The sequence below is a fragment of the Chiroxiphia lanceolata genome, chromosome 2, assembly GCF_009829145.1.
Source record: "Chiroxiphia lanceolata isolate bChiLan1 chromosome 2, bChiLan1.pri, whole genome shotgun sequence".
In the NCBI taxonomy this organism is placed as follows: domain Eukaryota; kingdom Metazoa; phylum Chordata; class Aves; order Passeriformes; family Pipridae; genus Chiroxiphia; species Chiroxiphia lanceolata.
Genome location: NC_045638.1, coordinates 113,645,288 through 113,670,944, shown reverse-complemented (window position 1 = coordinate 113,670,944; position 25,657 = coordinate 113,645,288). Strand labels below are relative to the sequence as shown.

At 40.3% G+C, this 25,657-nt stretch overlaps 1 protein-coding gene across 2 annotated transcripts in view; it reads left to right on the top strand.

Moving 5' to 3' along the window:
* Positions 1–14,066: 14,066 nt before the first annotated feature.
* The window catches only part of EPHA3 (EPH receptor A3), a 206,701-nt gene continuing 195,110 nt past the window's right edge, over positions 14,067–25,657 (top strand). The window contains exon 1 of one of the 2 annotated variants that reach the window (XM_032678131.1): positions 14,067–14,215. In XM_032678131.1, coding sequence (XP_032534022.1) covers positions 14,098–14,215 — 118 coding nt within the window. In that variant the 5' untranslated portion in view covers positions 14,067–14,097. The remainder of the gene's footprint in view (positions 14,216–25,657) is intronic. The other variant, XM_032678130.1, reaches the window with a different exon arrangement.

Genomic DNA, 25,657 nt, shown 5'->3' with positions numbered 1-25,657 from the left:
CATATCTTAATGTTCAGGGCCTCACATAATTCTTTAGTGGGAAGAAATCAGGCTAGTTTTTCAGCATGTGAAAGGGAGAGGAAACTACACATCAGGAAAAAAACCTTTCCATCCCATTTTTCACTAATATCTGAAACCAGATCAGTAGTACTAGTCTTTTCTTTTTCATTTCAGAGCCCATAGAAAATTAATTTAAAAAAAACTCCAAGAAATGGCCATGTGAGTTCAAGTGAAACTTGACATTTACACTCAAGATGGAAAGTCCAAAATGAAGGGCTGTGTAATATAGTAAATGATACCCATAACTCATTGCCCAAAATAATGTCTTGCAAAAGAGATGATGTTCGAGATCCCCTAGAGATAAAAGGAAAATCTGCTGTGATATGATTGGCCTTTGCCTTTAGAAAACCTTGTGATTTACAAAGTATATTCTGCGGATAGCGGACGTCTTGAGCGTCATTCTGCCCTAATCGCCCATGAACTGGCTCGTCTTAACATTGACATTGTTGCTCTCAGTGAAGTTCGCCTTCACGAGGAAGGCAGCCTCAGAGAACATGGTGCCGGTTATACACTCTTTTAAGCCCAGAACTGAAAAACATCTCTCAGGAGTTGGCTTCATGATCAAAAACTCCATTGTTCCTAAACTCGAAAATCTGCCAACAGGTCACTCTGACCGCATTATCTCCCTACGCCTTCCACTACACAACAAGCAACATGTTGTCCTCTTTAGTATATATGCCCCAACTCTCCAAGCTGACCCTGCTGAAAAAGATAAATTTTACACTGCGCTGCGCCGCTTTACCCAAAAGATGCCTGCAGGATCATTATCCTTGGTGATTTCAACGCCAGAGTAGGTAAGAATTTTGAAGCCTGGAAAGGAATATTAGGCAAGCATGGTGTTGGAAACTGCAACAATAATGGTCGACTTCTGCTAGAATTCTGTGTGGAGCAACAGCTCACCGTGACTAATACTATCTTTCAGCAGAAAGATAGTCTGAAGACAACCTGGATGCACCCCAGATCTAAGCATTGGCACCTCATCGATTATGTCCTGGTGCAACGGAGAGATGTCTGCGATGTCCTCCATACCCGTGTGATGCCCAGTGCAGAATGCCAAACAGACCATCGGCTTATGCGCTGTAAATTCAACTTCAGTCTTAAATTCAAACCTAAAAGGGGCAGTATCCCAAGGAGAAGACTCCAAGTTAACAATCTCCAATCAACCACAGTGAGAGACATTCCAGGCAAACCTTCAAACTAGGCTTGAAAACCACTCCATAGATTCTACAGATTCCTCTCCTGAAACAATTTGGCACCATATTAAAAACAGCATCCTGCAATCCTCTGAAGAATCCTTAGGGTTCTCCTTCAAGAAGAACAAGGACTGGTTTGATGAAAACAATCAAGAGATCCAGGAATTGTTGAGGAAGAAGAGAACCACCCACCAAGCACACCTTGCACTGCCATCCTGTCACGCAAGAAAAAGGGCCTTTCGTCTCGCATGCAGGAAGCTCCAGCAGAAACGCCGTGACATCCAGAACAAGTGGTGGATCGATCTAGCTGAAAAAATTCAATTATGCGCAAATTCAGGAGATCACAAAGGATTCTATGAGGCCCTGAAAACAGCATAGGGGCCTACGTACCAGGTACAAAGCCCTCTACTCAGCGCTGATGGGCAAACACTTCTGACAGATAAAACCTCCATTCTGAATCGATGGTCTGAACGCTTTCAGACTCTCTTCAGTACCAGCCGTGTAGTCCAAGACTCAGATATTCAGTCCATCACACAACAACCGGTGAAGTACGAATTGGATACTGCCCCCACTTTCGGAGAAACCCTTAAGGCCATACAGCAGGTGAAAATCGGCAAGGCAGCTGGGGTTGATGGAATTCCACCTGAAGTCTGGAAACATGGGGGCCTTGCACTCCATACCAAATTTCACGAGTTTGTGGTGCGCTGTTGGGAGCTCGGCGAACTACCATCAGACCTTCGTGATGCAGTCATCATCACTGTGTATAAGAAGAAAGGAATTAAATCTGATTGCTCAAATTACCGTGGTATTACTCTGCTCTCCATTGCTGGCAAAATCCTGGCAAGAATACTCTTGAACAGACTAATACCCGCTATTGCAGAAGGAATTCTACCTGAAAGTCAGTGTGGTTTCAGAGCCAACAGGAGTACCATAGACATGATATTTGTCCTCAGACAACTGCAAGAGAAGTGTAGGGAAGAGAACAAAGGTCTCTATGTAACCTTTGTCAACCTCACCAAGGCTTTCGATACTGTGAGCAGAAAAAGTCTGTGGCAGATTTTGGAACGTTTAGGTTGTCCCCCTAAATTCCTTAAAATGATCATCTCACTCCATGATGATCAGCATGGCCAAGTCAGATATGGTAATGCACTGCCCGGGAGCTGCTTTATGCTGATGACGCCGCCCTTGTTGCCCACACAGAAGCAGCTCTGCAGCGTTTAACATCCTGCTTTGCAGATGCTGCTGAGCTCTTTGGGCTGGAAGTCAGCTGAAAGAAGACGGAAATTCTCTATCAACCTGCAGCTCAGAAAGTCTTCCAGCATCCCCATATCACCATTGGCCAGTCAGAGCTCAAATCAGTCCAGCAGTTTAATTACCTAGGTAGCCTCATCTCCTCAGATGGTAAGATCAACGGAGAGATAGACAACAGGTTAGCTAAGGCATATAGTGCTTTTGGAAAACTCCATAAGAGTATGGCGTAATAAACACTTGAAGAAAAGTACAAAGATCAGTGTTTACAGAGCCATAGTGTTGTCTACTCTCTTATACGGTTCCGAATCATGGGCCATTTACCGCCACCACCTGCGACTCCTCAAACGCTTCCATCAACGCTGTCTCTGCACAATCCTAAACATCCACTGGTCAGATTATGTGACTAACACGTCTGTTCTAGAACAAGCAGCAGTCACAAGTATTGAGGCCATGTTGTTGAGAACACAGCTGTGCTGGGCAGGGCACGTCTCAAGGATGAAGGACCAACCACCACCTCCCTAAGATCTTGCTTTATGGTGAACTTGCCACTGGCTGCCGCAAGAGAGGAGCCCCGAAGAGAAGATACAAGGACTCCCTGAAACAACATCTCAGCCTTGGCCATATTGATCATCTTAACTGGTCTACTCTGGCCTCCAATCGGGAGGCCTGGAGACATACCATCTATAACGCAGCTGTCTCCTTTGAGAACACATGCAAGATCACTCTTGAGGAGAAAAGACAGTGCAGAAAGAATCGTGTCTTACAGAATACACCACCTAAGGAGTCTTTCTGCTGTGCCTTCTGCAATCGGATTTGTCTATCTCATATTGGCCTCATAAGCCACCAGCGTGCTTGTAACAAATGTGGATAGAGCCTTCCTAAATCTTCGTTTGCAAAGCCTAGCCATGATTTGATTTGATTTGCATTAAGGCAAGTGATGGAAGAATCAGGTGAGACACCGAGGAAGTTTTATGATAGAAAGCTATTTTCTATCTTGGCTTTTAAGATTAAGTCTCAAATTTTGTAACACTAAGTGTCACAGAACTACAAAACAACTTTCAGAGAAAACTTAGTAGTTGGTAATGCATAAAGCAAACTCTATTCCCTTCTGAGAATAGGCAGCCCAGCAGAAGTCATTCAGGTGTCTGCAGGCTGATAGACACAGTGAGGTAAGTCTCTAGAATGAAGTATTAGTTTAAAACCTTACATAAACTGCCTCATGTGCTATAAGATTCATGGATTTGCTCAGCATTTGGGGAAAAAAATCACAGCTGAGCTAATTGTTCTGCAATTATTGATGGAATGGAATAGTCAGTAGTAGAAAAACTAATCCAAAATTCAAGTCAGGATAAGGGAAAGTCATTAGCTATGCTGTGTAAAGCAGACATATACAATCAATGTGTGAATGTCACGTTTGTCAGGCCAAAGTGATGGGAAAAGACTTCTACTAACAGCAAGAAAATTGAACACATCTATAACAGTGCAGGATAGTTCATATCCTGTTGTAATTGCAGTGCACTTGAAGCTGAATGAGAATAGCAAGGGGAAAGAAAAAAAACAACTCTCCTGAGCTTTACAGCGGCACTGTCTGGAATGCGTGACAAAGGTAAAGGCTGGAAAGGTGACGTGAAGAAACCTGAAGCCAAGAGAAGAAGATCAGGAAGAGACTGTGAAAAAAAAAAAAAAAAGGCTGAATTGAGCTTTAGGCAGCAAGGAAAACAGTAACTGTAAAAGAACCCCAGATGGTGCCAGGGAGAACTGATGGTTCTGTTCCTTCTGTCTGTTAAAATGTGTTGAGCATGCAGGGTCAGAGTGCACATGATGATTTGATGGCAAGAAGAGATATGGTAAAAAATAAAATTACTTTATGAAATTTGGATATGCATTATTGATGGGTCATCTTATTGGGCAAGATATTTAAGTATTGCTTGTGTATATTTAAGTATCTCTTGTGGTATGAGGTGAATGATGTGCCGCCAAGGACAATCCTTCGTGAAGAAACAAAAAACCAGCAAATGGAAATAAAACTACCTCATTAGAAAGCCATGAATCACAGATATATTTCAGACTCTATCAGATGAAAAGTCCAGAAGCTTCAGAGTGCGCACAGAATAAGGAAAGTTTGAAGGCACAAAATAGTTAGCAAGTTAGTAAGTTAGTCACATAGTGTCTGGTTCCATCAGAAGGAACCAACTTATTTTGCAGCTTGGTTTTTTTTTGCTTGCTTAATATTTTGTGAGAGTACAGAGATGGGGACAGTTTGGTGCTACCTTTAAGACCACTGCTCTCCACTATCTCTGATGGGTTAATTTAATGCTAAAGGAGTTGAGACGTGCTGTAGGACAGAAGAGCAAGACGCCCGTATTTCTGTGCAAGGATTTCTGCAACTATTTGGAAAAACCTCTTGCTTGCCTGAAATAGTCTTCCATTTCACAGGGTACTTCATCCTCCAGAAACACAAGCAACAGCTTTTGTGTATTAAGGGATCGAAACAGTAAATTTTACAGTGCAATTCATCAGTGGCGTCAGTCAGATTTAAGAGAGAGAGGATGTTTTTGCAAAGCTGCCGAGATTGTTGTGACTGAGGTCAAAAGCAAATTCCTAGTGCTTTTAAAAATTGATTTTACTGAAATCTAACTCCATTTTCCTAGTAATAAAGGCCTCCAAGGATTTAAACTGCTGTAACCAAAAGCAATGTTTGGGCCCTGCTCTCTAAGTAGGTGTGGTTTAGCTCCATTACAACTGCAATTCAAATAATAACATCCTTTAAAAATTGAGTACCCTTCCTAATATTTTAGTAAGCAATTTTTTGTTTTTCTCTTGTAAAAGCTTGGAGGTCATAAGCTTAATATTCTCAGGTCTCCAAGAAACCTATTTACCTCCTTTGCAAAAGGTCTAAAATGAAATCAGAAAACATATGTGAAAGGAATATAAATGTATTTGTTTATCTAACAAATCCAGTGCAGATTGCTTCATCAAAAAAAAAAAAGGAAAAAACCCTTGGCAAAATCAGCATGGCTTGGTTATTTAATTCTAGACAGAATATTTGATACTGTATAAAATAATAGAAAATTCTGCCTTTATTATTCTAGAATTCACAAGAATCTTTTACAATTTTCTTGGGGAAAGCTAAAGGGCAGGTATTGATCTGATATTTACAGAACAGCAAATTCTTTAGAAGTAGGTAATGGTAAAAGTTGAAATTTTAATTAAAGAACCAAATGAACAAAAGGGAAAAAAAATCTGAGCCTATTTTCTGTCTTTAAATGAATGTTGTCCCCTCTGGGTCACAGATCTCAGGCTTAAGCAGGGATGGAGGTTACATTTCTCCTTCCACTGTCTGTGATTTATCTCAGTACTTCTTACTTCTGTACATGCTGCAGTTCTTTTCTCTTCTGGACAATGGTAATAATTCACTCAACTGCCACCTTGAAGCAAAGTATTATTTAAAACAAAGTCACATCAGAGGAAGCACAGTCATAAACCCAGCAGAGTATACTGTTTGCATATATTGTGTTTCAGGAAAACCTTCCCCTCCACAGATCTGACAAGTCCTCTGAATTTTTTTTGCAGACCCTCTGCAGAGCATCTCCTTTATTCATTTTATGTAAGGCTCTCGTTTTATGTCATTTTTGATGAGTGTCCTCTTTTCTCAAGAAAAACTCTTTGATTCTAGTGGGGTTTGGATTTTTAATCTTGCAGTTTGGCACAATATCAGTGTCAGTTCAGATTAGAAACTGTATACAGACTCTTTTACTAATTGTCCCCAGCTTTTCCAATAGTTTTTTTGGTTTGGTTTGGGGGTTTTTTATTATGGTTCTTTTTCTGTACATGTTTCCTACAGCTGCATTTTGAGATAGAATATTGCATTAATTTAGGAAAATCCTGCAACTATTTGCAATAAATTTCCCCAAACTTATTGTACAGATTATTTAATTGATACATCTTTCTATTCATCCTGCTGCTACTTCCCAGTTCCAGAGCTGATGCAGAAGGTTTCCAAATGAAATGGCTGAATACTGACTGGGTTATCGCTCTCATTAAAGACTCTAGAGAGAAAACTAATATCAAAAGCATACCTTTTCCTAGCAACTTTAACTCAGTAATACAAATGACTAGGAGATAAACAGAAGCTTTCTCCATTTCTGGTGCCTTAAAAGTAATACACACACTCTTCCAGGTTTTGGTGACAGCTCAAAGAAATAAGAGAAGCTCTTTAAGCAAATGTTTAACCTAACAGTCCCTTTAAGTCTTGAACTGTCTGTATTGTGAAAAATAAAACTGATGAATAAAGAAAAAGGTGTTTTAAAGACTGAAAATGTAGTTCAGACAAACCAAATCTGACATTGGAATTGGAAACCCCATTTTTTTCCATGTTCAAGAAAACAAGAAGTCTCTGTAACACATTTTCCTGACATAGACCGCACATCTCTGGCTTTGCATTTACAACCCTCTTTGGTGGGCCTTCTGAGTTAGAAAGGTTAAGGAGCTCCATTCTTCACTGCAGAGCTGCAGCTGGCTATAGGATTGGGGAGGAAGCATATAATAAAATATCATAAAATATCCTATCTAATGGATAAAGATTGTTTGACCCAAGGTTGCCAGACTGTCCTGCTATGGGTGGTTTATTTCCTCTTGGGCTGGGAGAATATTAATGATGTATAATTGTTTATTGCATGTGTTGTCTAATAATTACAACACCAATATTATAAAGAATACTATTTAGGCAACGTTGACTTGATCTTTTGCAGAAACTGCAATTCTTCATTGCCCAAGTGGCCATGGAGATTAATAAAAAGCTACCTCATGCATTCTGGCAAAGTAATTAACTCAGTATAATCAAGAAGAAAACACTGGAAGACTTAAGAGCTTCTCAGCACACACAGGGTCAGCTGGGTGATGGGTCAGGAGAGTGGGGATGTTTCTATGCTGTGGCAGAAGTTGAAGTCATTCAGCAGCACAGGCGTGACTGCTGACAATTTGTTCTGCTCCCAGCTGAGGGGTGAGTGTACCCAGCTGACTACAACCGAGGGGAAGTAAGGTTTGGGGGTTATGATTAGTGGGTACCTCAATTTTATGATTTACTGTTGCTGTTTTATGACTGGAAGCTGAGAAATTTTGGTAAATTGGGCATGTCTGTTTGATTTCGTGAAGGAACTTCTGAAAGACAAGGATTTGTTCTGAACTTACATATATCTAAATCATTACATATGATGATCTCAGGTTCAACTTAATGAATCTTTCCCCAAAGACCTGAACTAAGCAGCTTTTAAGGCCAACTCTTTGTCTACATGCAGGCATCAGAGTTGGGAATAAGTCTTTCGAAAAAAATTGTCAGCTTTTGAGTTCTAATTCTTTTCTTGGGCAGACGTTTTTAGTTGGTAAGTACAAATTATATGTACACCATGCAACCAAATACACATCTTGCCATTATGAGCAAAGGTGCGAAATGATTTCATGCTTTGATGTTAGATGTGAAGTTGAGGATTCCAAAATACTGGTACTTCATGGATTTTTACCCATCTTATTCTACATCCTTGGACAAAACTCACGGTGCCAGTTCCATGAGAGAGAAGGGAGAAAACCCCATTTTTGACTACAAGGGAGTGGCCAAGAGGATTTGAGAAAGAACAGCAAATGAACAGAAAAAGTACCACATTCGTATGTGGGATCTCAGGTGTTCTTTGCTGCAGCACAAAAAATATGTATTAAGATACCAAATCAATTGTCAAATGCAAAATGTTCACTGTGGAAATGAAACTGTTCAAGAGTTTTTCACATGTTGTGAACACCAGCTCTTCAAATTATTTGCATTATGCTGTTTGAAACTGCAGTTTGCCATAACCGTTGCTGCAGTTAAGTTTTTTAGTTAGCAAAAATAGACGACCTATTTTGCTGACAATGTGCAAGCCTGGCTCTGCAAAGAGAAGGGAATATTTCCAATCCAGCTCAGCCAGATCACGGAAATATATCTGTGCACTCTCCAAGTGCATTCCTAAATTGGTTGCTGATTCCCAGTATTAGAAGTACTGTGGCATTTATTTTAAAATGTGGCTGCCTTTTTTTTTCTTTCAACAGTGCCTCACAGTATCTTCTGGCAAAAAAAAAAAAAAAAGTCAGATGGTTAAAATACTTGAGAATAAATAATATCATTTCTTGGTTATCTTTTTGGTTGTTTGGTTTTTTTTTTTACACCAGAAATTTTGGAATATTTGTTGTGACCTGCAAGAAAAAAAAAAAATAAACTAATCAAACTCGTCATTATGCACCTCACTGGAGGTCTTCTAGTGTCTCCATAACACGATCTGGTTTTACAGGATTCAGAGATTTCTACTGTAAATGCTCCATCCAAGCTAAAATTTGGCAAGCTTTTTCATGATAGTAATACTCTCTCCTGCACATAAGTGCTCCTTTTCTCTGAAAACTGGCAGTAATGCTAGTGAAGCATTTCTTTTATGGCTTCTATAGATTTTTGTTTACAGATAAGTAAATTCAGTCAAAGTGCTTGGAGTATCACCTCTTTATGGCATACTTAACAAATGATTCAGACTTTATGGGGAAAATTTGCAACTAAACTGCATTTGCATTTTGCATCCTTTTGTACTGTATTCCATCTCCATAATGTCATACTTTTTTCATTATGGAATTGGTGTGCAGTTGCTTCATAATTACAATTTCAGCTTTGTTGCTGCTCAAAGCTGAGTCGCTTATGCTGTCTAGCTAATCCATTTTTCTGGATTTCCGTGTAATTATTATGTAAGTATTGATTGGAAAGAGCTATAGCTTAGCTTTAAATTACTTATTTAAAGTAACTTTTCACAGTTCATTTATCACTTGTTTTTATTCTTCCACATCCTGCATTTTCTCATCTGCGTTCATTTTCAGGGCGACATTGTACATTGGGAGACCTTTGGGTTATGCCATAAAATGCCTCCCAAAGAATAATTAAAGCAAGTAAATCTAACTCTTTGGTGGCTCTTAGGAGGGTTCTTCCTCCTTGCTCACCATCTCCAAGACGGGCCCATGTCAAGCTGCTGCTTTATGATGAAGCCAAGCAGCAACGCTTCCATTTATGATAATTTTATCTCAACACTTCAACAGTCAGTCTTAAAGATATGCAGATAGATATGTGTATATATATGTGTGTGTGTGTGTGTGTGTGTGTGTGTGTATCCTCACGGGGTTGTTTGGAGGCCTAAATATCACTGAACAATTTTGAAAAGCTGTGCCTGGTATGATTTATGTGGAGAAGTTCTGTCAGCACAGGTCTCTGTGAATGGGGAGTCAGTGGGGGTATAACAACATCACAAACAAGAACCTTCATAAATAAGTAGCAGAAATTGAGGAGGAAATGTTCTCACACTTCCAAACAATCCCATGGAGTCACAGGCAAAGGCATCCATGGATGGGGAGCATTGTTCTGCTGTGCCTCCTCCCCCAGTAAACGGGGGATTGTCTGGCCACCTTTCTTTATGAGTGGTGAACCCATCATTAATTCTTTTTGTTTGTTTTTAAGGAGAATACTTTATCTTCAAATCTCCAAGATTAGAAGTTTCATGTCATTCAATTAATTAAACAATGCGACTCAAGAGCCATAAACATTAAAAAGCTTCTTGGAAACAGACTGTGGCCCAGTCCATTGGATAAATTGATTGATTACTTCTGTGGCCATTCCTAATAATCTGTAACATTTTTTCATTAGGCAGAAAGTTGTTTTCCTATTTAGTATGCAAACGTGAGATCTGGAGCATTCTGCCCACATGTTATGATTTCTTTTTTCCATTATGCAATCACAGAATGTGTCACTTCCCTGTTTACAAAAGAAAAATGTAAGAGATAAAATTTGTGTTTAGTAAGGATTTTGATCTTCAATATATTAAAGAAATTAAAGTCCAGGGTTGGCAGAAAATCATAAATCATAGTTATGTGTTTCTCTAGAATGATTTTATGGATGCTAGGGCAAAGATATTACCATGTGCACTCTGGTTATGTAGAAATGCCACTAGAGGCTATTTTCTTTCTTCAAAGGTGCCCTTTAAGCTCACAGAAAATTACTCTTAATAGAGTAAACAGGCAATTTGCACAAAACTAACATAATGCTTGTCACAGAGAAAAAAGCAGAGTGAGAAATTTGTAATGAATTTTATCTTTCTTTCCTGCTGAGAATTTTCCCAGAACCTGCAGTTTTTAAAAATGTGTTCTTTATTTCAAATTTTCTCCAAATATTTCTGCTATTCATTTTTTTAGCTTGAGAGGTTTTCTTTCTTTGAGGTTTGATACTAAAAATTTGCATTATGTAGATTGCATTTTTTAATATTCTTCCTGTATGAGATGAATTCACTGGTGCTAAGATATTTAAAAATTCAGAACGTGATTACTATGACTAATCTCAAAATATTTGTTTAAAGTAAAGTTTCTCTGATCTGGAGAAAAGATTCTGCAGAGTTCACCTTTAGTGTTTGGGTATTATCCATGTTGCCCCTTGTTATGGAGCTATGAGCTGTCCACAACATGATATGAAAATTTCATCTTTAATTTGTTTCTAAGAAGAGCATTTCTAATCTTCACAAGGAGAAAAGAAGGTTGAAAAACACACCTTGAGACAGGGATGGTGAAACCAACCCAAAATCTGTGTGTTTGCATGTATGTGTGCATGGATGCTATCATAAGGCAGACTTGGGAATTGACAATCTGGTGTTTACTGGACGGATTTTAATTTATTCCTCGCCTTCCTTCTTCTATCTCCTTTTAAAAAAACAAAAAAACCCCACAATATTATCTTTACGTGGTAACCACATTGTTATCTTGGAAAAAGATGCATAACTACTTCTGATATCCATCCTTTGTTTTTTTACAGCCAACCAGTGAAGGAGTTAATGATAACATTACCCTCTTTTTTGGTTGTTTGTTTTTTTTTTTTTGGCTTGGATTTGTATCTGTAGAAAATGACACCACATAAACTCAAGATTAGGCAGTGGAATGTGGTTACCTCTCCTTTTTTTGCTTTTCCTGCATCAGCAAATCACTATTATGGGGTAAAACCATGATGGGTGCTCAATCTTCCACTCCCAGAGCAGGAGCAAGAGCAGAATCAGGTATTGCAGCTGGGAAGTGCAGATGTTTTACATACATAAAACCGTGTGTGAAACACACAGTTTTACACACTGAGACCGTGTGTAAGCTGTAAACTGTGTTTTTAAACTGAAAAACAAAATCTCTCTTCTTTAGAAATGTTTTTTCCACTAACTGAAAACAGAAGTTTGTTGAGTTTTGGTTTGGTTGTTGTCACTGTTGTTCTCCACCCACCACCGCCTCCCCAGCCCCAAAATTTGCTATCATTCTTCACCCTTTTCCTTTCACCTTTTTTTCACACCTTAAAAAAAATATTTACCTGAAGTCATGAAAGAAAGATATGGCTCCACAGAGACCAAAACTAGTAGTTCTGAGAACTTAGTAGTGTTTTGAAAAGCAGACTTGCCTCTGCTGTACAAAAGAACTCAATGAAAACATTTGTTTATTCTAGAAAAGCTGAAGCAAAATTTTGCAAAAAAACCCCAACTTCACACTAAGATAGTTTTTATTACTAGGGAGGGTGACATTTTGGGGAAATCAGTGTGTATTTCTGGACTTTTGCTGTGGAAAAGCATCTCTGTCAAAAGATTGAAAAGTTTTAGTGAAATGAGCCTTGAGGAAGGCAAAGGAGGACAGGGGGTGTCCATCCCTAGGCCATACACTGTTAATTGTATGACCCTGCTCCTCCCTCAGCCCCGGAGTTGCCAGCTCAAGAGCCCTGGGCATCCCCTTCTCCTTTTGGAAGTTTGACCATAGAGGAAATATATGGTAAATATAAGTGAAAGGAAGGGTTGGAGACATGAAACAGATGATATTAGGTTTGATGATTCCCTAATTTGGTTGATTGAATAATCAAGCCTGGAAACAGGAAAGGAAATTAATTTCTCTTTAATAATGTTTAATGCTCATGTCCTCCACTGTGCTCCCTTGAAATAAGTACCTGAGATTGAATTCTCACAGCCTTCCCTCTCCTTTGCTTTGGCTCACACACACTTCCAACCCCTTTAGAGCAGCGTAAACCTGGCAGAGTTAAACCAGATGTTTGGGGAATGCCAGCACTGGGCAGAAGAGACCTTGGCATAGGTCCTGCCTTGCAACCAGTCCAGCACCTCCTCTTCTGTTGCCGGGGGGGTGGCGGGAAAGCTGCATCACTGCTGAAGGGAGCTGGCAGTGCTGTGCTGCAGTGTTATCCCACGGGCAGCAGTTCTCAGCTGTCCTGCTGACACTGATGACCCCAAGGACCCAAGGACACACAGGACAATCAAGAGGAAGGTTGTTCAGATATGATTTGAGAAGCATAGGGGTTCAGTTACTGTGATATCAAAGATTTTGGATGTTAATTCTGCGATGTAGTTGCACATTTGCTGCCAAGACTCCTTTTCTCCTGGCCTGTTGGTTGCTGTCTTTTCAGACAGCACAGGCATTCAGAGCAAGACCTTGTGCTATGTGAATGCATAACTTGGGTTTGGAGTGAAATATTTATTTGACTTCAGTATTATTCAAATATTTTCCCATTTCCGCATAACCACACTGGGTGGCTCTGGTGACTTAAGATGAGTCACTTGGGAAAGAAGATGTCCATATTCTGAAAAAAATAATCTTCAGAAGGGAAAGCTTGGGAAGCACTGCTCTGCAGTGATTCCCCCTGGGAGCAGTGGGATAGCAATACTGTTCTGACAGGTACTCTGGGGCCTGCGCTGGGCTGAGGACTGGAGGTGAGTGCAGGCATGCAGAGAATGCTGTTAAAACGCTCACTTTACATGGTAACTTCTCGAGTAAACCTGCACACCCTACAGAGCAAAGCTGCACACCCCTACAGAGAGCAGCACTTGGGAGGAGACCCCTGCCTCCAGTTTGCTCTTGTGAGGGCTCCAGTTTGCTTAAATAAGGTCAGAGAAAGAATGTTCTTTGGGGCCGGAATTATAGTGCAGGCAGGAGTAGAGTCACCGTGGGCAGCAAAGACATGAACGATAGAATCTGCATTTTTCTAGCAAGCCAGCTATGGCTGCAGCCTCAAACTCCGAAGGGTTTCTCCGCTACTTTGCAGTCGCATTCATTCTAGGGAAAGGCCGGTAATTGGACATGATAGCCGGCTAAAGCACCCACCCGAGGCTTCCGAGTTACGTGACTTTGGCAGCGACCCCGCTACGTGCCGCGTGTGCCGGGGCATCCTTGCGGGCACGGGGTGGGGGCGGGCAGGCTCAGCCCGGGATCCGCGATCTGCCCCTCTCCCCTCGCCGCGCACGCAGCGCGACCCGCACCGCTCCACAGCCGCCTTCCCCCCGCGCGGATCGTCCCCCGCGGGTGGGCGGAGCGGGGCGGGGGCGGGGCCGGGCCCGGGGCGGTGGCGGCGGCGGGGCCGGGCGGGGGCGGCCCCTCCCGGGCGCAGCGCGAAGGCGGGCGCGGGGCATGGTCCCGGCCCTGCTCCTGCTCCCGGCCCCGCTCCCGGTCCCAGCGGCGGCGCGGAGCGGGCGCGGAGCGGTGGCATGCGGCGCGGAGACATGCGGCTCTGCCTGCCGACATGGACATGGACCGCCGCCGCCCGCCGCCGCTGCTCCTGCTGCTCCTGCTGCTGCTGCTGCTGCTCCGCGCTGCCCGCGGCGCTGCCGCGCGTCTGAGCGCCCGCCCCGGCAACGAAGGTGAGCCGCGGCATGGCCGGATGACCCGTTTCTTCCTTACTCTCCCTCCATCCCCGCTGTCCTCTTGCTCTCCCTTTCTGCCATTCCCCCTTTTCCTCTTGCTCTCCCGTCCCTCCATCCACCCTTTCCTATTTATTTTAATTCTTTTTGATCTGTTATTCCCCGTTCCCGCTCGCCCTTAAGGCGGTCCCGGGTGGCATCCCCTCCTTGCCCCCGGGACCGCCGGGCTCGCCGTCCGGGAGGTGCCCCACCCGCCCCCCGAGGAAAGTTGGCGAGGGCAGGGCAGTCTGTGGCGCCCCCCGCTCCTCCGGCAGCGGGGACGATGGGCAGCGAGGAGCCCGGAGGCGAGGTGGGTAGAGGGCGGGGAGGGCAGGGGGCAGCTCCGGGAGCGGCCGCGGTGCCACCGCGTAGGGGGAGCCGGAGCATCCCAGCCCCGGCAGGTGCCCTCCTGCTCCATCCTCCAACAACTGAGAGCTGACAGCGGTAGGAACCGGCTATAAAGGCTAAAGGGTGGCCCCCGTGTCCCTCACCCCGCGAGCCTGTGAGCCCTTTCGCATGGGGTTGCATTAGTCGTCCTGCCTTTCAAAACTTTTAATTAATACAGAAAAAGAATCGAAGCTGGCTCCCCTGTAAAACCTCCTCTTGGTCCCGTACAGCGGTTTTGGATCAGATGGTGTTATTTGTGTGATTTGTATCAGATTTTTATCAGCTCGTGTTAATGCGTTGAAATTGTGCGCGTGTATGTCAGTGTGTGTGAATTTGCAGAAACAAAGCATGAGTGGGTTTTGTTCTCTTTTGCTGTGCTAGTTTTTAAGATGACATTTGCTGAAAATGCATGTTATGTTTCAGGGGAAAAAAAAAAGACAACTAGACACTGAAAAAAATGATTTAAGTACTTAAACCAATAATTAAAACTGACTTTCTCCTATTATAAAAAAAAAATAAATTGAGTTTTTGCTTACTTCCACAGTGAGGGCACTCGGCTTGACCAGGATGTCCAGTGTAATTATCTTTAGGTATAAAATCTAGAGGCCAAAGGTTGTAAAGAACTTCTAGCATCCAACAACCATGTAAAACTTGCACCTTCTCAAGCTGTAGTGTTTGTGCAGAGAAGCAGATATCAAAGCTGTTAGAGCAATTATTTCTCCTGTACAAGTAATGCTGATGTACTTATTGATATTCTGGGTGCTTGCGGGATAAGGCAGTGAGATAACAACTTTAAATGATTTCCGGGGGGGGAAAAGAAATAGAATAAAAAAATGAAAACTTTATAAGTCCTCGGTAATCTTTAATCAGTTGGTTTCGTTGGTAGGAAGTAATCATGGTACCCCTATAGTAGAAGAGCAATATATCGTCTGTTTGTGTGGTTTATGTAAATTTGTTTTATATACAGTGCTTATTTAAAAGAGTGTGCTTTCAATAGTCACTTTTAAGCCCTCCAGATATATGTTATTTTGTAAATATTGTCATCTCTTACAAATTATTTTCAGAAATGAAAACAAGAGTGTTAGTAGGGGTTACTGTTGTCTTATTAAAAGCTTTTTGGGAATGGTTGTAGTTCTGTCAGTCAGTGGAGCAGCTCTGCCTCCGTGGCAGTGGCAGACAGGCACATTCTGTAAACTGAGACTAACTAAGCCAAAAAGATATTAGAGCCTTCCAGTTTGTAAAAAGAAAATAACCACTTTTTTTCTGTGTTTAAAGTCACTGGCACTGAGAATTGAGAAAGGAGGGGAAAAAAATTGGTATCATAGGGAATGCACGTTAAACACACTTGTCCAAGTCAGCTTTGAGCAAATACTGCTTCCATTCTCTTTTCAGCTTCAAGAGCTTGTACAATATGAGCAATATTTTCAAAATAGATGGTGAAAACAACAGTATAAATGCAGTTACCAGAGAGTAACCCATTTTTGCATGGCTACTTTTTTTGAAGCATGTGTTTTGCTGTGCCTCTCAAAACTGAGAATACTGACAGTTTCTTTTAAAAAAGAAATCAACTTTTAAAGGGCTTCTTTTCCCTTCTTTTCCCTTCTTTTCCCTTCTTTTCCCTTCTTTTCCCTTCTTTTCCCTTCTTTTCCCTTCTTTTCCCTTCTTTTCCCTTCTTTTCCCTTCTTTTCCCTTCTTTTCCCTTCTTTTCCCTTCTTTTCCCTTCTTTTCCCTTCTTTTCCCTTCTTTTCCCTTCTTTTCCCTTCTTTTCCGTTCTTTTCGCTTCTTTTCGGTTCTTTTCCCTTCTTTTCTTTTCTCTTCTTTTCTCTTCTTTTTTTTTTTCTTTTTTTCTTTTTTTCTTTTTTCTTTTTTTTTCTTTTTATTTTTTTTTACCCCTGTTTAGGAAAGCTCAGTAATTCTTTTATCTATTTACAGTGTATTTAGGCTGATCATGTGAATTTAGAAATCTGAATTATTATGATTTGCTGACCCACTAATTTGATGAACAAGTGTTAGCATGCAGCTCTAAATCATGTCAGAAGATGATGTTTCTCTGTATTAAATATTTTTTTTCTAATCACTACAGTTACTTTCCTACTATTCTTACCAGAAATTTCCTCCCAAAACTAGAGATAGATGTTTCCACATTTCTCTGGGGTATTTAGAAAAGTTTCCTTTCTTCACCACTGAGAATGAAAAAAGGTGTGTTTTGAACAGAGACTGTTAATAAAAGTGTGTAGATAAAAATGAATACCTATTTTCCCTATATTTTATATTAAAGCTATTGTTGAAATTCTCCGCATAGATTGTTTTTAAAAAAGATGGAACTAATCTTTTGGTGTGTTTATGTAGCTTTGTCTAACTTCTAGGGGATGTAAATGTTGCAGTAGGCACATTACAGGAGCGTGTTCAGAGCTATCAGAAATATTTCCTAAATTTATTTTACTTGAAAGAAATAATTCTCTTTTTTAAATATAAATTTAGTTTACTTTTGCAATTGATTGATGACTGTCTGAGTTAGTCCTAATACTGCAATGGGAGTGGATGGGATGAAGGGAGGAAAGGATGAAAGAGGGACTGAAGGCAAGTTGTTGGCTTCTTTCATTTTGTGGTGTTCAGTGCAGTCCTTTTTTCTCTTTTCCTTGGAGTGCTTGAGTTTTTGTTAATTTGCTTCATCCCGGACAAGTTTTATTTAGAGTTTTTTTCTTTATGGAATGTAACATTTTGCACTGAATTTGTTTTTTAAACTCTCTCTGCCATGCTCCTCAAAAAGCTGCGTGAATTTTACCTGCACAGTCACAGGAGCTGAGGAGGGTTCTGTGAAGTTCAGATTTATCTGTGTGCACTGGGAAGGTGTGTGCCATTTTCAGCGAGGCAGGAAAATGTCAGGAAGATTTGACATCCAACTTTTTTTCAGTTTGAAGTTGGAAACTGAACCACGTAGGTGCACAGAAACCACATGTTCTCCTCTTCCATTTTCTGCTTAGTGAGGGTTGTGGTTTTTTCCTTAGAAGGATGCAAATTTTTTCTGAATAATTCCTACAGTATCAAGAGATCAAATTAATTTTATTGTTCTTTAATAATTTTTCCTCGGTCTCTTCTGTAACTATATTGCCTGCCTGAGGGTACCAGCAACCTTAATTTTACTGTTTTATAACCCACAACAGTTAACACTTGACCTAGGTCATTAACAGGATTATCAGCAAATTTGTTTAAGCTTTTACTGACAACCTGAATTGCTTCAACAATATTTTGACTGTGCAGACAGGAAACTTCTTGTAACCTCTCAATCTAGCATAAAATTAATTTCTTGTGAACACAGCTACTAAAAGATCAATAGGTAAATCTGCTTACAGTACATGGTTTCAAATAGTTTTGGTTTACAGTAAAAAGGTTCCAATCAGCCTCTCCTGAAAAGAGAGACTGGATTTGCAGATGCAGTTTCATTCTTTTTTCATTGATTGCCATCTCAGAACTTTGCATAACTATGCAATTAAATACAGCATTTTATCTGAGCTGGTCTCTGTTAACACTTAAAGTTGCAAAAGACAGTTTACTGTGCCTCTGTAATAATGACAGCTCTTGGTGTGGTTTTGAAAAATGTGATGCTTGCACATGGAGCAGAATACCTGACTAAATCTTGCATGTAATTTTGGGAAAGGCTGTCAATACTGGGAACTTTTCAATTGACTCAAAAGGGGTTGCACAGGGAAATGCTTTTTACAAATCTTGCTTTGCTGTGTATCGTTTGTCAGGTATCATTAGGTCAGGGTAAGTCTTCATTTCTCATGACACAATTCCTGCTGGTGCCTCTGGCTTGAGGTTTTATCTGCAAAAGAAGTTAAAAGTAGGTATAAAAGTCTTAGTGTGATACCTTTTAAAATTTAGTTTCACAAAACTCAAAGTCAAGGGGGACTAAAGGACTGTTTCTCATACAGCTGTATCGTATTCAAAGCTTCTGTGCTTAGTCCTAAACTGTATGATTAGACAAATAATACACGTTTTTAAATTCACACCATGATGGTTTTAAAACCCTGCACAACAGGAGAAGCTGAGTAAATTCATCATTTTCTGTCAACATTTTTGATAGTAGGCTGCAACACACAGAATCATTTATTTCCTTTTCTGTTTGTCACTGGACTTTCTCTTGAAAGTCTTACTGCGAATTTCAATATAGTGTATAAAAAAATAAATCACTACATATGCTATACCAGACTTAAAGCAGATGTTTGAAACACAAAAAGATGTGCAAATTGGACACAGCAATTAATTCTTATTGCAGTTAATTTGTGTACAATGTATTTGCTACCCAACAAAGCAGTCGGGGCACAGGAATGGGTTTGAACTCTTCTGTCCTCTCAGTCTTAGGAAATGAGGCTTCAGAGGCACCACCAGAAGGGAGAGCATGAAACAGATAATAGGCTCACTAAGTTTAACAGTTATTTACATAAAATCTTTGCACATCAGGAGTGCATTGACATGGAACCTAATTTTTTCATTCCCATCTGGGGGGATATACAAATTAGCTTTAATTTATTTTTTCTTTAAATTATTGTCTGCTGGTGTTAGGGAAATTGCTATTAGTATACTTACAAGTTTTCAAAGAGAATCAAAAGTAAGTTTTCCTCTAGGAGTGTATGTAATTACTCTTGTTCTTGTAATCCCCACTTGATGAAAGTTTAGAAATACGGATGCAGGTGTTCATTTTCTTGTTTGCAGAGCTCTGGATTTTATCACCAGTGAGGGTCACTACAGAGCTGTTACCAGATACAACAGCGCTGTGTGGATTTTTATGCAGAGCCTGAGTTAGTTCCATGAGATACCTGTAATTCATGTCAGTACCACTGCTTTGGAGCTGCTGTTTGATTTTTCTGTAAAAAAAAAATAAAGAAATAAAACAACAACAACAAAAAACCCACAACCAAACAAAAAACCCTAGAGCAATAATCACATACTTACTTTTGGTGAAGTTCAAAGCTTAACTCAGAGGAGCTGATACTGAAACACAGAAAGTCGCTTTGATACCCTAAAGTGCGAAATTAGCTGGACTTGTCCAGAGGTGTTAGATAAAACTTCAGAGGGCTTTCAATAACTCACTGCCTTTCTAAAAGATAATTCCAGCCTGCAAAGAGTTGTTTTTTCTGGAATGAAATGTTTCCTTTCTTTTGCAAATGTATTGTTGTATTTGTTGAAGCATTGTTTAAAATATACTTATGAAAAGGAAAAGCCTTGCCATAAGAAATGATACAGTGAAATGGAAGAATTTTTTGTTTACAAATGCATATGACTACTGTTAAGTGTTTGATCCATTTTGCTAAAAATTCACTGCATCGGTGTAACCCTTATTTCCATAAACACTTTAGAGCAGTAGCTTTTTTTTTTTTTAAATAATAGTCAAACTGTTTTAAACAAGAATCGAAACTTTTTTAAAAAAATAGGTTAATTCAGAAGATTAGATATGAACTCCCAATGGTGTAATTTTGGAAACAGAGTATGTTGGCAATTTGTGGGGTTAGGATTGTATTCCCCAGCAGCAGTCTTGTGCTTCTTGGTTTCTTAGGGCTTGATAAATCCTTGTGCAAGTCCTTATTTTGCAGTGTAAGTGCTCATTTTTTTTCAGCGTGAAACGGATGTGAGATTAAAATTCAGTCTCTTGGACTGAAAGTTCCTTTCAAATTTCTGCAGCGAATGAATGAAAGAAATAAAGATATAGAAGTAAAGATAATCTTGCCTGAAAGAAACCTTGAGATGATGACAGAAAAGTTCCAGCCTGCCAGAGTGACGGGGAGCCTGAATGAAACACCAGCACGTAGAGCCTTAAATTTGCAGAGACATTATTAAATCAGACACACTGCAAGCAGAAACGGTTGTGCCACTCTCCTTTTTTTTTTTTGCATTAAACTACTGTGTCCTGCTGTTTCAGGCAAAATATGGAAGAAAATCCCATTAATCTACTGGAAAAATATTGATGAAAGAAGAATAGCAGACCAAACGAACAGTCCTTGAAACTTGCTAGCAATTAAGTGAACAATAGGTTGAATGTTAAGGCTCAGTCAGGGCAGTTTAGTGTAATAAGGTGTGGGAATGGCACTTTTTTTTGTTTCCAGCTGGTTTCTCTTACTGTTTTATATCTATGTTTGGATAGAAAGATTTGCATTGCATTGGTGTCTTTTTTTTTTTTTTTTTTTTTTTTAGCAATAATTAAATGCTAAAGTATAGGACAGTAATTAAAAACTAAAATTCTTAAATTGGTGCCTAGGATTGGAGGGCTTTGTAGAAAATCTACGAGTGGTGAGTTACTATTTAAATAAACTGTAGTTAAAGCACAAAAAGTATGTTTTGGTCCGTGGTGAGCTTCCCACAAACTTTGTGCAGTAACAAATAGCAATGGGGGACAAGGGGTTTCTTGATTTAGTTTCTGATAAGTTAAAAGGCAGCTAGAGGGGGTTTGCTGTGCTGGATTTTTTGAGAGATCTCTTTTGGAAAGAGAGAGAAGGATTAAAGTAAGAGAATAAATAGACAGAGATGAAGTGAAAGTTGGATCTGAATCTTAGAAAAATCAGACTAAAATCCAAATGTTTTCCGATTAAAGACAGTGTTAGAAACCCAGAATTCAGTGCTGACAGTGATTTGAACACTGAGCAAAGCACAAATTAAGAAATTCCTTGCCTCCCTGAAAGTCTTAGCTCTGTTTACATTATTAGTAAGCTTTAGGACTATGATTTACCAGTGCTGAATTTACACAGAGGCTGCAGTTAAGACAGGGTAGGGACATTTTTACCATTCTATTTAGTCTTTCTCTAGCAGTGCTTTCTTTAAAACAGGAAAAAAAAAGAAAAAAAAAAAAAAGAAGGGAAAAAAAGAAAACAGAAAACAAAAGAAGCAAAAAAAAAAAAAGGCAAACCAAGTTATGTCTGTCCAACCTTCATGTTCATGACCAGTTATGGAGAACACTGACTTAAGGCCTTTATATAGAAACAGGTTCTGAGATGGCGATGGCCTTGCCCTGCAAAACAACATTCAGCCATTACTAAATACTATTTACCAGAAGAGGGATACTTTGATCCTGTAGATGTCCAGAAGAAAAGAATTTTCTTGCCATGTTTAATGGCATTGCTTTTCCATAGTTAGTTGGTTGCCTTGGTCCTGGGAGCTGGGTCAAAGCTGGAATTCTTTCCATTCAAGAAATTGAAACAGAAGTTGTCTGTGCTAACCAAGGAAAGAAATTCTGGAGAAAAAGCATGAGGAGCATGCTTAGTTTGTGGCACGTAATGGAAACCTGAGCCCTTTGTGGGAAGGTAATGGAAGCAGAAGAATAAGCAGAAGACAGGAATACGAAAAAGTGGCTTGTGGGTGGATGGGAATAGAGCAGTCATTTAGTCATTTACCTTTGTTATAAATATTTGTATTTCTCACATATGGAAATAGTGAAAAAAGATGTTAGCTGGGTTTTGGTTGCAAAGGCAGCAAATGAAGTCAGGGCAATTCCATTTTTCATATGGATAGCTCAGCACACATGTTCTGCATTAATTACCTCCATAAATTCTGTTAACCTGGCAAACAATGGAAATATGTTGGTGACATCACTGTATTGGAAAATAAAAATGGTTTTAGCATCTTGATTTTCTCAACATGACATTTGAGGAGATTTCTTATGCTATTGGCATTTTACTCCCCCAGTATGCACCATGATGTTTAGTCATTCACTTTGTGGGTTTATTTTATCTGTGGAGTAGCCATGTAAGGACCCAAGCATTTCCTAGTCCATTCCAGCTGGAGCTCTTGATTCATGGGAGTAGAGAAGAAAAGCTTGACAAAACTATCAGGGCACACCTGAGTATGTGGCTTTCCAAATGTAGTACTTCATGATTCTCTGATTTTTTTTTTTTTTAACAAGTCTTAATTTCTGTGTTTTGAACTCACAAAACCAAACCCAACCCAACTCTCTTCCCTTGCAAGAACTTTGTTTTTTGTGCCCCATGCAAAGAGTTTCTTAAAAGCAAATTTTTTTATGGGTTGTGGCTTGCTGCCAGCTGATTCACTTGGGGGATATCACAGCCTTTTTAACAAATGAATAGCCATTTCCTGGACTTGTGCTCTGGTCCTCGTCTCAAAAATGTCTGTCCTCGAAGGGGTATTGATCATTTGCTGTGATTTTTGTTGATTTCAGGACCTTGAATAAGTTTGAACTGCAGTAAAACTTGTGGAACTTAGAAACTTTCAGTCATGGGTGTTGTGGCTGCCCAAGAGTCTTTTCTGGGACACTTTTGGTGTCCAGAATTCTAGAAACTGAGCATGCCATACTAGGCTTGGAATTCTCAGTTTACCTTAAGTGAACTTGGGACATTATGATGCAATATTTATTTTCCCCTTTGAGTTGCTGGAAGCCTCCCCATGGGGGATCTTTGCCACGCTCTGGTAGACCCCAGATCTATCAGACCTTCAGAGAGCTCAATTCTGTAAAACTGGTGAATACTGAAAATTATTTTTTTCCCCAGGGGAGTAGGAGCAAAGAAGTAAAAAGAGTTAGATGTGCTTGAGAAGTGCTTTAGAACTTATTAAAATTATTTGAGTAACGTTTACTTTTGAGTTTTGGCTAGACAGCACATGTGGTGCCATTTATGTGACTCAGAGTTTGGGCACCCAGCAGGACTGACAAATATGACACATCCTGCAAGAGACCCACTTCTATTCTGGGCTGGTGAAAGGCAGCGAGTGCCTGGGTTTAGGTAACAGAATCTTATCCATAGTTTCTGCTATTTTTTTTTTTCCCTGAGAAAGTTAAACTTGGGTTTTGGAGCTTAAACTCCCTTCAACACAGTAGCTCCAGTCTTGCATTTCCACGATTAACACAGTGCCTCACTGATATCAGATTTAATGCCAGAGTAGTGGAGTAGAATAAGATTAGCAGGATTTGGTTTTGAATGGGAGTTTAGCTAAACTGTAATTCAGGTATCTAAGGGCTTTATACCTCTTGCCGTTTGTAGGAAGTACTGGAAAAGGACCAGTTGGAACTGTTTAAAAAAATGCAAAGAAGCAAAAGCATCACAGTAATTTGGAACCCATTAAGTTAATCCATTTTTAATTTTTATATCCTTGTCTTAATGAAAAGAACTGGCACATATCAACTTACAGGAAATAGCCTAATAAAACCAAAACCTTATTAGGCCCCTTTGATAAACATTGCATTCCAGCCCACTACCAGTCATATGTTTTTGCATACTTGGAAATTGAGCTTTGTGCCACTTGAACAATATCAGGAGAACTCTCATGTTTCAAACTAATAAAAAAGAAATAAAATCTGTTTTGCCTGTGTTCATCCATGAGGATGGATGGATGGTTGTCAACATAACACAGACAGGTATCCTGAGAAAAAGCAGTGTAAAGATGCAAAAAGAGCTGCAGTGTCCTCCTGCAGAAAGATCTGCTGGTCCATATGTCGTCATTGGAGCAGAAATGGCTTGTCTTTGTCTTCTCTTTACAGTAACAAGAATAGCTCCTGCAAGGTGCCACAGTCAGGTGGGGGAAACAGCTTTTGGTGTTCCATGAAGGCTCTGGATGTTTCTAGTGATGTTTGTTTTCTGTTCTCTGTTGAAATCAGTTCCAGTTTTCTCTGCCAAGGGACAGTGCAGTTCTGCAGATTTGCTCTTTGCAACCTCTCATGTCAGGCTTTTATTTTTGGGCCTGACCGTCCTTGTCCTGTCTGTTTGGGAGACCTGGGATGGTGGTGTCCCTTCTCCACGCTCAGGCTCCGTACTTAGGAGGCAGACTATGGCAGAGCTTCCCCTTGGCACTGAGTGCAGGTGATGAGGGCCAGGCTGGCAGGGCTGAGGCTCACAGAGAGATGAGGATGCCAGTTGGCGTGGTCTGACCCCTGTGAAGGTGGCAGGGGAGTGCCACCCATCCCCAGCAGCACCAAAATCTGTGCTGTGAGCAGGGAGAGGGGCTGCTATGCAGCCATAGAGGCTCCTGGAATTGCTCTGGTTTTCCAGTTTATAATCCATGCTTTTATTTATTGGCATACCTGTGTTGCTTGTTGCTGTCCTGCATTCCCTCCTTCATGGCAGCCTTTTGAGAGGAACTTGTAGTGAGGTTCTTTCTTTGGCTGCTTTGTTTTTCAGCTGTAGGAAAAGCTGAGGTAACTAAATCTGGCCCCAGACACTCTTGGGGAGTGTGTTTGAGAAAAGTAAAATCTGTGAGGAAAATTAAATTCTTCCTCTTCAAAAGCTGGAGGAAACTACCATAAAATTAGAATTTGCCAAAATTGATGTTGTAAGCTTATATGTTCTATAGAAGCAATATTCTGTAGAGTAACTTGACATATATTGCTAATAATTTGTCTTTTCATATAATATTTGTAGCAAAATCTTCTAACTTTGGAAACAGTTATTTAATGAACATTTAGATGAAAATAATGGAGACTAGGACTATCCAGGCTTTTCTGAAGACTCCTGTGTTAAGTATTGGAGCGACTGGTTTTTAATTAGTTTTGGTTTTCCCTTGTTTACTCATCTCTTGCTCCTACCCTCCTGGAGTTCTTCAGTCAGCAATTTAACCCCAGATTAAACATGACAGTTGCCAAATTTGAAATGTCCTGCACAAAATCATATTTGTATTGTACAGTAAAATGGCCCAGGTAAGAAGGGTTGAAAGTGCAAACCCCACAGTGTTGTGCCTCTCCAAAGAACTGTAGTCTGGCTTTGAGCTGTAGCAAAAATCTCACATTTGGAAAAGAGTTGTGTGGTAAATGGGCCAAACTGTTGGCATCTGGATTGGGTACTTGCAACAAATTTCTAGGGGCTGTTTTTAGGAGACTTTAGGAGTCTTTGCTTCCTAGGGTGTCCCAGGCTTGAGGGAGACAAAGTTGTACAAGCAGTGTTAATAAATGGGGACTTGGATCATCTCTGGTGTTCTAAGGTCATTTCCTTCTGAGCAATGATAACATCTTCACTAAAACATTTGAGTGGAAATGCAGGACCACAAAATCACAGGAGACTTGACTTCTGTTATTGGACAAAC